Genomic DNA, 12322 nt, shown 5'->3' with positions numbered 1-12322 from the left:
AAAGGTATAAATCCTTAGATTCAAGAAGTCCAAAAAAATCCTAAGCAGAATAAACACAAAACCACCATCAGGTATGTCATAATCAAATTGCCAAAAACGAGAGATAAAGAGAAGGTCTAAAAAGAAGCCAAAGCAAAGACACATTATGCACAGAAAAAGAAAAGTAAGAATACTATGGATTCTTGTTAGAAACTATGCAAGTCCAAGACAATGGAACAATGTTTTTAAAGTGCTAGAGGAGGAGTCTGTTTTTTGTTTTTTGTTTTTTAATTTTTAAATTTTTAGATGAGTTGTCTTAGATTTCATCAGTCGACATTACAAAGTATTCATGCTACATACATCCTCAAGACACCCAGGTGTGTGGGCATCTATGTATACAAATACAGTGCAGTCTCTCAGAACTAGAACAAAGAATCAAAGGGCACCTTGATCCCTTCTACTGGTCAGCAGCCTGAGGGCCGGTCTACACTGCTTGTGTGCCTGACTTTCTGCTACATCATGGGCTCTAGACCTTTGATCAGTGGGCTTCTGAATTCTAAGCAAATTCTTCCACCATCTTTGAGAATTGAAGTGTAATTTCTTTCATTACTCGATAGAATGAATAAAGAAAAATGAGTAAGGATAGAGAAGATTTGTACAATGCTATCAACCTAATGATACAAAATCTTAAGAGGCTGTTTAGGAGGTAACTGTCCAAGGTGGTGGATATTGTTTTTATTTTTATGACCTCTTTCTAGAGACTATCTTATGGGCTGTTGACTAATTCAAACTTTTTAAAAAATTGGATTATAATTGACATACAATATTATGTTAGTTTCAGATGTACAAGATAGCAATTTAGTATTTTTATATATTTTAAAATGATCACCATGATAGGTCTAGTTACCATCTGTCACCATACAAAGTTGTTACAATATTATTGACCATATCCCTATGCTGTACATTACATCTCCATGACCTATTTTATAACTGGAAGTTTGTACCTCCTAATCACCTTCACGTGTTTAACCCCACCCCCACCAATTCTCCATATCTATGATCTGTTTTTATTCTGTTTGTAAATTTGTTTTGTTTTTTAGATTCCACATGTAAGTGAAATTATATTGTATTTGTCTTTGTCTGGCTTATTTACTATAGGTCCTCCTGTGTTATCACAAATGGCAAGATTTCATTCTTTCTTATAGCTAAATGATATTCCACTTTGTAGATCACATTTTGTCCATTTATCTATCAATGGGCACTTGAGTTGCTTCCATATCTTGCCTATTGTAAATAATGCTGCATTGAACATTGGGATACATAGTATCTTTTCGAATTAGTGCTTTGGTTTTCTTAGATAAATACCCAGAAGTGGAACTGCTGGACCGTATGGTAGCTGTATTTTAATTTTTTGTGGACCCTCTGTACTGTTCTCCACAGGAGGCTGCACCTATTTATTTGCCCACCAAGAGTACACAAGGGTTTCCTTTTCTCCACATTCTTGCCAACACTTGTTATTTCTTGTCTTTTTGATACTAGCTGTTCTGACTGGTTTGAGGTAGTATTTCATTGCTGTTTTGAGATGCATTTCCCTGATAATTGTGATAGGGAGCATCTTTTCACGTGCCAGTGTGTGTGTGTGTCTTCTTTGGAAAAAATGTCTACTCAGGTCTTCTGCCTATTTTTAAATCAGGTTGTTGAGGTTTTTGTTACTGAGTTGTACCACTTCTTCATATATTTTGGGTAGCAACCATTCCAAATATCTCCTCCCATTCAGTAGGTTGCTTTTTCATTGTGTTGATGGTTTCCTTTGCTGTGCAAAAACTCTTTGTTTGATATAGTTCCATTTGTTTGTTTTTGCTTTTGTTTCCTTTGTCTGAGGAGACCTATCAAAAAAACATTTCTGAGAATTATGTCCAAGGGTTCACTGCCTATTTTTTCTAGGAGTTTTATGGTTTCATCTCTTAAGTCTTGAGTGCATTCTGAGTTAATTTTTTTGGTATGGTGTAAGATAGTGGTCCAGTTTTATTCCTTTGCATGTGACTGTGCAGTTTTCCCAACACAACTGATCAAAGAAACTGTCTTTACTCCTTTGTATGTTCTTGTCTCTTGGTTGTAGACTGAATGACCGTTTAAGGGTGGGTTTATTTCTGGCCTCTCTTCTATTCCATTGACCTATTTGTTATTTTCTATCAGTACCATACTGTTCTGATTACTATAGCTTTGGAGTATAGTTTGAAATCAGGATCATGTTACCTCCAACTTTGTTCTTCTTTCTTCTTTCTCAAAATTGCTCTGGCTGTTTGGGGTCGTCTGTGGTTACATACAAATTTTAGGATTATTTGTTGTAGGTCTGAGAAAAATGCCATTGGTATTTTGATAGGGATTGCATTGAAATCTGTAGACTGTTTTGAAAATAGTATGGACACTAACAATTCTTCCAGTCCATGCTCGTGGTTATCTTTCCATTTGTTTGTGTTGTCTTCAATTTCTTCCATCAGTATCTTAGAGTTTTCAGAGTACAGATCTTTTACCACCTTAGTTAAATTTATCCCTAGGTATTTTATTCTTTTTGATGCGATTATAAATAGGATGACTTTCTTAAAATTTTTTCTGATAGTTCATTATTAGTGAAGAGAAACACAACAGATTTCAAATTGTTGTTTTGTTTCTCTTCATTTCAATTGTTTCAAAATTGTTAACTCTGTGTCCTGCAACTTTACTGAATTTATGTTCCATGAAAAGAATGGGCATTCTGCTGGTTTGAGATGGAGCATTCTGTAGTCTGTCTCACCAGAACTGGTCCAGTGCAGCAATATGATCTAAGCTTTTCTGTTCAGCATTCCATTGATCATGTATTCCCAATTTGTACTTATATAAAATATTTGCAGATTACACATATATGCTATTAATAGCATATTATACTCCCTGAAATATATAAAAAATAGAAAATTGGGTTTTACATTTAACTTTTCTAATCCTCATTTTTGTAATTTACCTATTTAAAATCATAGTTATGCTGCCATCATCTCAATCAGTTTTAGAACATTTTCATCACCTCAAAAAACAACTCTGTTCCCCTTAACCATCACCCATTAATACCCTGCACCCATTAATAACCATTAATACCCTTCTCCCGCAGCCCTAGGCAACGACTAATCTATTTTCTGTTTGTATGGATTGTTCTGTTTTGGATATTTTATGCAAACACGGTCATACAATATGTGGACACACATTTGTAACTGGCTTTTTTCACTTAGCGTCATGTTCATCAGGGTTCATCCCTGTTGCAGTATGTATTAATAATATCTTAGTTTTAATATAAAAATATTTAACTAACCATAAGGAACACTTGGTTCTCCAGGAAAAAATGTTCCTTCTTTTTCTATGTATGTCCACTTTCCTTCCTACCTATCCCAAGCATACCACTCACATACCCTCTAGAATACACACATCTCAGTCTTATATTCACAGATACATTCCCAGAATTGGGTGATAATACTGCCTCTTAAAAAGTCTCCACATGGGGAAAAAAAAAAAAAAAAAGTCTCCACATGCCTTTAAAAAAGATTTCAGGAAAAAGTGCTCTCAATTTAAAGCAAGCCAGCCCCAGGATCTCAGATCCTGCCTATCTTACTGTCAACAGGGACTGGTGAGGGGGAGGCAAGGAGAGGCCCTATGGAGAGAAGGACTGGCCTGGCTCTTTCTGTGCCATGTAGGCATTTAGCTTTCTTCAGAGGCTTCCCAGAACAGGCCCCTTAGCTAATACCAGAAAGGATGGATTCTCTCATAGAAAAGTGACACCAGTTATAGTCATTTAAGCAAATCTTTTGCTAGTTATGTCAATTAGCATGCAAAAATAAGATTACCTATGATATTAGATAATATTAGATATGGTTCACTTGAGTTCCATACTTTTTATTACACATTACACAATAAATCTACATTTGCATCCACTTAATCATCTTGGCCCACCTCTTGGACAGCCTTTTGGGGAGAGGGAGCTGGTCTTGTTCATCCTGTATTCCTTTTTCCTTGGCTAGCCCATCACTGGCCCTAAGTAAATGCTTACCATATTGAATTTCAGGTTGTTGCTTAAATGTTAAAATTTATATAAACCAATTCTGTTCATATTCTCCAAACTTATAGCTGATGAGTGGTAAGATACTCATTAGTTAAACATGTCAGTGAGTAATTTACTAAAAGAGGTATCACTGACTAATGTTTGGGTTTACATAGGGAAAGTACAGAGGGTTTTGAGTTGTGTGCTGGTTGTATCTCCATAGTTGTTAAGAGTTTGAAGGATGTGGTCTTACTGTCTCATTCCTAAGTCTTTAAATTTAATAAGAAAAATAGGAATCACTTTCAATTAACAGAAATTAAAATACTTTTCCAGAAAATCTTCTATACAACCATTTTTATAGCTTAATAGTTTTGTAAGTTCCAGGTTAAGCTTTATCTTTTTGTTTTGGTTTGTTTTCAAGTATTAAGTGTTTTGGCAGTCTTTATATCCTAGATCATATTTTATGTATATCATTGATTCCTTTTGACAGTTGAGCATTTTAATATAAGCCGCAAAGGTATTTAAAATTGGTAGGGAGTATTAGATTTCTATTTGTATATAATTTATTGATTGAGTGATTGATTGTGAGAGAGAGACTGCATGAGTGGTGGGAAGGGGCAGAAGGAGAGGAAGACAGAGAATCCCAAGCAGGCTCCACGCTCAGTGCAGAGCCCAAAGCAGGGCTTGATCCCAGGACCCTGAGATCTTCACCTGAGCCAAAATGAAGAGTCAGATAGTTGACTGAGCCACCGATGCACCCCTATTTGTATATAATTTAAAAATACACAGGTCTGATAAGCATTTATTTCTAACTCTGGGTAAAGTGCTTTTGACTCGGGTTCTAATTATCAGCCTAATAATAATGATGATAATGCAGACAATAACAGCTTTTTATTACATGGTTTTATCATTAAGTGTCATAGTCTCAAAGGTATTGTTTCCTCCTGCCTTTTATTTTTTTAATAGGATAGGAAAGGAAAGCTCACAGAAGTCACTTACTTTCACTTAATTATACAGGCCAAGTAGCTACAGAGACAAATCTGAACCTAAGTTTTATGATTGCAAGTGGAGAAATCTTTCTCTGTAGCATGCTGCATCTGTTATTTATTCACTACTTATAGTTCAGATGTTTCAGAAGAAGTAGAAATAATTTCTGTACTCAGTTTTTTCTACTGAATCAGAAACCATTGAAAGTAATAAAAACTGACATCTGCTTATTGAATTAGTAAAAACTCCATGATGTAGCGCAATAAAGTAGAATACAGAAATGCAAATCCATAAGTTGTCTGAAAATTGAATGTAATGCTTTCATTGAATGTTGTAATTATTTATTTGAATTCATTATTAAAAGTTAAAAAGAAATTTAAAAACATTAACGTATGTGTAATTTTTTTCTTTCCCAGACAGATAGTGATTATGTACACAGCGTTGTAGCCAACCTGGAGAAAGAGTAAGTTCTTAATTATGAAAATGATAATATTTTAGTCACTGTTACTTACTGGCTTTTTGCTAAAAGAAAATGCCCTTTTTTTAGTGCATTTCTCTGTGGAGCTTAGACTTCATTGGGTCACTATCATTGGTCTTTTACCTTGTCATAAAGTAGGTGCATATATGGTTTTCTGGATAAATTGGTGTATTTCAATATAGAAAAGATTTGAATGTCACACATATGTAACTGTCAAATTATTGATCTTGAAGACCATAGAGAGGGTCTTATGAGATTACTTATGTCTTTCGCCCTCAGTCAACCAAGAAAAAAACTTTCTGCTGTCAGGATAGGTAGTCTTGTAGTTGTTTGAAACCTCAGTGCTAGACTATGGCTAAATCGGTTCTATTCTGCAAAGATTGAGTAACAATTTACTGTGAGCAAGGCACACAGTAAGTGTGGAAAGCTAAGTAAGTGGAAAGCTTAGTAAGTTTCAGATATGATTAGTTTTTATAATACTGCCTTCATAGTTTTAATATTAAGTGCTATAAAAACTAGTCGTTAATAAGGGTTTCTTCATTGACTTTTACCTGTTTTGCCCCAAAGATGTATCTTTTACTTAAAAAGACCGAAAGAAGCAACAATTACTGGTCAACTCTAGATTTAAAATAATGTGGTTCTTACTTTGTCTATCAAAATGCAAAAACCAGAAATTTAAAAAAATATATGAAGAGTTCAGAACTAAATTGTGCATTTGTTCGGTTTTTTTTTCCTCAAGTGCTCAATTTCTTGGCAGCCCTTTATATATAAGCACAATTTAGTATAGATTCCTCAAATACAGGAGCAGGGCAGTAATTATTGGCCCCTGCTCCCCTAGACTGCATGGGCAGGTCTGTGGGGCTTATGCTGTGATTTTGTCGATTCTCTTCTTCCTCAACGTGTAGGAACACCAAGCCCAGAAAAAGTCCAACTAAGCATGAACAACATTTGTGTGAAGGCAGGTAGTTGCACAAGGATTTTGTGGAGATTTCAAAAACTAAGTGAGGGAGAATGCAAATGTGGAAGGAGGTACATTTGAGTTAGTCAAGCTGATTACAAAAACTTTCTAACAGGTTTTCTCAACCATGGCACTATTGACATTTGAGGCTAGATAATTCTTTGTTGTGAGGACCGCTCCCTGCGTTGTAGGAGAGAGAGCAACCTCCCTGGTGTCTTCCCACTAAGGTCATTAATACTGCCAACAGTTAGGACAACCAGATTCCTCCAGACATTGCTCAAAGTACGAGATAGACACACACATTCACTGGCTTGGTTTTCTTCAATTCTCTATTTTCTGTGATACCTTCATTTACTTTTTAAAAATTCTGATACTTTTTAGGAATATAATCTGTGCAGTTGGCTTAGGATTTCTGTGCTTCTCTAAGGATAGTAGCATTTTTTACACTGCTTTTAAAGCATTCTTAAAAAAAACAAAAAACACCCTTTGTGTTACTGGAAAAATTTGTATTTTCTGGCAAATAAAATCAATGATGAGCGACTTCCATGAGCACACAGTGATCCTAACAGTATGCCTTTGTTTTATGTTAAGAACAATAAGTTGAGCACTGAGATAAAGAAAATCCCACAGAACTTAAATTAATTAATTAACTTAAATTAATTAAATTAACTCAGCTTACCTTTCTTATGGTAGATTTTCTAAAGAAATCAGTTCTGGCTTGGTGGAAATAATATCCCCGCCTGAAAGCTATTATCCTGACCTGACAAACTTAAAGGAGACATTTGGAGACTCCAAAGAAAGAGTAAGGTGAGCCTGTGTTGTTTAAGACCCCCCACCCTTGTGAGTATGATATGTAGCAAATGTTTACCATGTAATAAGTATTTACTGAAATGTAGCACATTTGAGGGTTCAGCTAATTTGTGAGAGCTAATGAATTTTTGGTTATTTGATTGGAAATTATGTGCAGTTTCTAATGAGAGGTTGAATTTGGTATGCACAATAACTTTTTTTTTTTTAAAGATTTTATTTTAGAGAGAGAGCACACACAAGCAGGGGGAGTGGTAGAGGGAGAGGGAGAAGCAGGCTCCCCACTGAGCAGGGAGACCAATGCAGGGGCTCAATCCCAGGACCCCAGGATCGTGACCTGAGCTGAAGGCAGACATTTAACCACTGAGCCACCCAGGCACCCCGATCAATAACTTTTATAACTGCTGTTCTGTGGGGTTCTGACTTAAGAATATAGTCATAATAATTCAAAAGCTAGTTCAGATAGATACCTCATATCTGTATGCAAAGTAAATGAGAACTGATTCAGTGGAAGTGATAACAATATTACTGTTTTGCAGATTTATATCGTAATAATGTAAAAATCCAGTTGGGATTTATTTGTCTCTAAATCTCTAAAATTGAAGGACTGGAAAATTTTATTGTGTTGTTATTAAAAACAATGTAATCTAAGAGATATTCATTAGTTTTGGATTTTATGTCACAAGAAAAAAGGAAAAAATAGTGTTTTGGGAAGAGATTATATTTCTTGAGTTGTTAATTTGTCTGAAAGACAGATATATCCATGTAATTGGTTGTCTCTCAATAAATATAATTTTAGTTTTAAAAAATTTAGGAATGGTTCCAGTAAATTCTAGGTGGACTCATTAAATTCAGAACAACTTATAAGGTATATTCTGGAGAAGTTTACTTAGTATGATTTGAACCTTTTATTATTGTTGTTGTTTTTAAAAACTATTACAACCACTTCTCTTATTCAACATTAGTCTGTTTCTATAGGCCACCAGGAATTCCCTGAAAGGACTTAATGTTGTAAACTTTAATGTGTTTTGGGTTTTTTAAGCATTCAGTACAATATTTATTAATTTCTGCCTTCATGCAAAGCAGTGACCCCCAAAGTATAGTTTTTGAAGCATAATTTCCCGCAGACATTAAGATGTTACATTTGAAAAAAGGGCCTTCAGTCAAAGGAGTTTGGAAAATATTAGACTAAAAAGTTTTTTATTCAACAAATGCATTTACTGTTGTATGTTTCAGTGCCTCTAATATACGAATATGTCTCCAGAAGGGGAATATATGTGCTTCCCAAAATTACTTGAAGGACTCCTTTTTTCCTCAGGACATCTTGATGATTAGTGTTTTGATAAAGGTTTCATTAGAGAAAAGTGAATTCTCTTTCGTGCTCTCCTACATGGGTGTATCCTGTGTTTATGTATATAGATACACATGTATCTATGGGTTGACAGATATTTTGTATATATGTATTGTCTACGGTGTATATGTAATGTATGTATATGTATTATAAAATATAACTTGCAGTATGCATTATAAAATATTTACATTTAATCTTGTTTTGCTCAATTTGAGTCTGATTCCTAACTCATTTTTGAAAATTATTTCAGATGGAGAACAAAGCAAAACCTAGATTATTGTTTTCTAATGATGTATGCTCAGGAAAAGGGAATATATTACATTCAGGTAAGTGTGGTTTGTCCTTTAATGTTTTTTCACACTTTTAAGGAAAAAGTAGTATCCAGAGTATATGTTCATTAAAACAGGAAGTTTTGAAAGTGTAAGCCCTCTAAGATATATAACAGTATATCAGAGAGCAGAAGAGTCTGTCATAGTCCCTGGTAATGTGGGCTCTGCTCTTCCATTCTCTGGTTTAGCACAAACACTAGATTTCCACTTAATGGTGTGACAGTGGGCAGGTCACTCGTCTCTTTCCTCTTCTCCCATCCCTCCATCTTTGCTCTCATTCTCCCTGTCTCCACTGTTAAAAAGAACTAAGGCTTAATTACTTGGCAAATTTTAAAGAAGGATTTTCTGATAGTTTTTTGGGTGGTCTTACAGTAAGATAGTTGTTGTTTTTTTTTTAATGCTATAGTACATGTACATTTATACTGAAGATAATAAAACTGACGTTTAGCTCTAATGGCCCAGCTTTTAGCAGCATGGCTCAAAGAATAAGTCTGTAATGATGTGGCTTTTAAGTTAGCCAGGTAGGCAACAACTTAAATAATTGTAGGAGGCTCTTATTTCTTCCAAATCTCATTCTCCTTAGTGACTTAAGCTTAAATTTTACAATTGGAATTTCATTTCTTTAACCAAAGGTCTTTATTCCTTGTTCAAAATGCACATACCACTGAGTGATGTAGCACTAAGCCTGTCAGTTGTTTATTTATTTATTAGTATAAAAAGTTTATTAGATCTTTCCCTGGAAGGGGTTTTGATGAGAGTGGCAAGAAGAGGCTCTGGGTCCCTGAATCAGAAAGGAAATAAATGGTTTTACAGCTGCTAGGAGGGGTTTGAGAGGGAAGGAAAGAAGGAGAAGCTTGCTATCCCCTGGGAGGGCAGTCTCACTGAGCACAGACTTTGTCTCCTTTGACATTTTATCTTGGGCCACCTGCATTCAAAGGTGCAGGCACCCTTTTGTGGTTCTCAGGTTGAGAAATGTTAATGATGATAGGGTCAGAATATAACATTGCATATAACAGTGTACAAGCGTTGGGAGCATAAAAACATGGTATCCTTTAATTAGTACATTTCCTTTAAATGTCTTAGAGAAGTCTTACTTAGATTTCTTCAAGATAATAGCTTCAAAACATTTTATCTCATGTGTCCCATATTATCGTAGCTGAACCTTTGCTGTTTGTTCTAGGGCCTCTATATATTTACATGATGGTCAAGAACTTTATAGAGAGAATTTAAAAGTGTAGTCACATTGCTTTTAAAATTTGTTTTAAATTTCTCTCTAAGCATAGAATTAATAGAATCTTAAAGCACTTTTTGTGTGTGTGGATTATAGGAAATGTAAGCGTTTAGGAAATTAAGGAAAGGATGGGTTTAAGAAAGAGGATGGAGGGGGCGCCTGGGTGGCTCAGTTGATTAAGCGTCTGCCTTCCATTGGTGCAGGTCGTGATCCCAGGGTCCTGGGATTGAGTCCTTGCTCAGCAGGGAGTCTGCTTCTCCCCTGCCTGCCACTCCCCCTGCTTGTGCTTGCTCTCCCACTCTCTCTTAAAATCTTAAAAAAAAAAAAAAAAAAAGGATGAATATAACTTCAGTTAAGCAGGGTTTGTGTATGTGGTGTTATAACCACAGTAGCTATGAACTGACACTTACCACACACTTAACATATGTTGTACATTGTTCTTTCCAACTTAGGCTTTACACATACTTACTCATTTAATACAGCTTTTTGCAAGAACAAGATCATACTGTCCGTACTGTCTCATAGCCTGTTTTACTGTCATTTCACATATGGTAGACACCTTTACAAGCCAGTAATTACAGGTAGGAATACTTTTTAATCACTTATTGAACTATCATTATTCAGATATCATAATGACCTTATTGTTGGTCATTGAGATTGTTCCCAACTTTTCACTTGTGTCACAGATGAATCCAATGAACATCCCTAAAATTACCCAATTTTCTCAAAAATTATGCCTCTGAAAAGAGGGAGTTGCTGCATATTGAAGTCTTCACATAATTTCATATTATATAGAATTCTCTCATTGAGTTCATTATGATCTACAAAGTGGGAAGAATGCATTAGCCTGAAAAGTCCTCAGCTTAATATCAATTTTGAATGTTTGTGAAGGATAGAGATCACCCAGCAAAATGAGGGGAGAATTCGTGTGAAGAAGCAAAGGGATTTAATACAGACTTGATAATTATGCGAGGCGTGTGACTTCGTGGTTGCACATGCTGGGGGTATCCTACCCAGGACTTTGGGAGAGTGCTTTTAAAAAGGCAGCTGAGTCAGAGGTTACTCTCTGGTCAGCACAGGCATAGCCCTAAAGGAGGGGGAAAAAAAAAAAAAAGCCACCTGTCCTAGTGTTACATTTATGGCTTGGAATGAAGTTTCCTGTGACAGAATCTCACACTTCCATAAAGTGCTATATCACTGCTGACTTGGAACTGAAGTGTCTTCTGGAATGCTGTTGGGTGATTCAGGCACTTCCTGGGTGGCACTGTGTAATTCCTACCAAATCGCATCACAAGGCCTATTATATCTGGTTGCCCCACTTACAGTGATGCCAACATTAATCAGTGGGCTTGGTGGTGTCAGCCCCATCTGTCCTTTATAAAGCTCCCCAGCAGCCACTCCCCCTGTGATTTCCGAAATCATCGATTATTGTTCCCCAGATAAGTTATTTCCTTAGAGGTGGCCAAGTGATCATTTTCTAATTCTGTAATTTGTAACGTTCTTATAAGCTGAGTTCTTGTGTAAAGAACTTTCGCTCCTCTCTATTTGGTTACCTTAAAAAACAGTTCACCAAGGAAAGGCAGAATAAATGCCTATTCTTTCTCTTCATTAATTTTTAAAGTTGGTACCCTAGAAGTCTCCAGTGGTGGCCATTTAAAAAACATTGTTATGAACTCAAGGACTTTAAAAATATATTCGATTTGCCTTAGTCCTTGCAATCATTATTCAGATTGATGCTCACATTGGTACATCATAAACCAGTGGGAATCTCTTCAAATTGGCTCTTGTGGGGTGCCTGGGTGGCTCAGTCGGTTAAGCATCTGCCTTCAGCTCAGGTCATGATCCCAGGGTCCTGGGATTGAGCCCTGCATTGGGTTCCTAACTCAGTGGGGAGCCTGCTTCTCCCACTCCCTCTGCCTGCCACTCCCCCTGCTAGTGCTTTGTCTCTCTCACTCTCTCTCTCTCTCAAATAAATAACATCTTTAAAAAAAAAAAACTGGTTCTTGTATTCCTTCCATGACAGTCCAGTAATCTTTGATCACTACTTTGCTGACTGGCACAAGATTTGCACATTTCCTGTTCCAGATCTAGAATCAGTCATTTCTGTAAGGAGTCCTGTTGTGTTTGGAGGCAAATAGT

The 12322-nt window shown here is 36.0% G+C and overlaps 1 protein-coding gene across 8 annotated transcripts in view; it reads left to right on the top strand.

The window, feature by feature from the left end:
* MGAT4A (alpha-1,3-mannosyl-glycoprotein 4-beta-N-acetylglucosaminyltransferase A) overlaps positions 1-12322 on the top strand; it is a 124237-nt gene that overhangs the window by 80659 nt on the left and 31256 nt on the right. For all 8 annotated transcript variants that reach the window (XM_064572584.1, XM_064572589.1, XM_064572587.1 and 5 more), the window contains exons 6-8: positions 5446-5492; positions 7159-7272; positions 8874-8949. In XM_064572584.1, the coding sequence (XP_064428654.1) occupies positions 5446-5492; positions 7159-7272; positions 8874-8949 (237 nt within the window). The remainder of the gene's footprint in view (positions 1-5445; positions 5493-7158; positions 7273-8873; positions 8950-12322) is intronic.

Source organism: Mirounga angustirostris, unplaced genomic scaffold (assembly GCF_029215605.1).
Source record: "Mirounga angustirostris isolate CCGP_5_RB_7025 unplaced genomic scaffold, mMirAng1.0.hap1 SCAF_10, whole genome shotgun sequence".
NCBI lineage: Eukaryota > Metazoa > Chordata > Mammalia > Carnivora > Phocidae > Mirounga > Mirounga angustirostris.
This window is presented reverse-complemented; position numbering and strand designations above follow the sequence as displayed.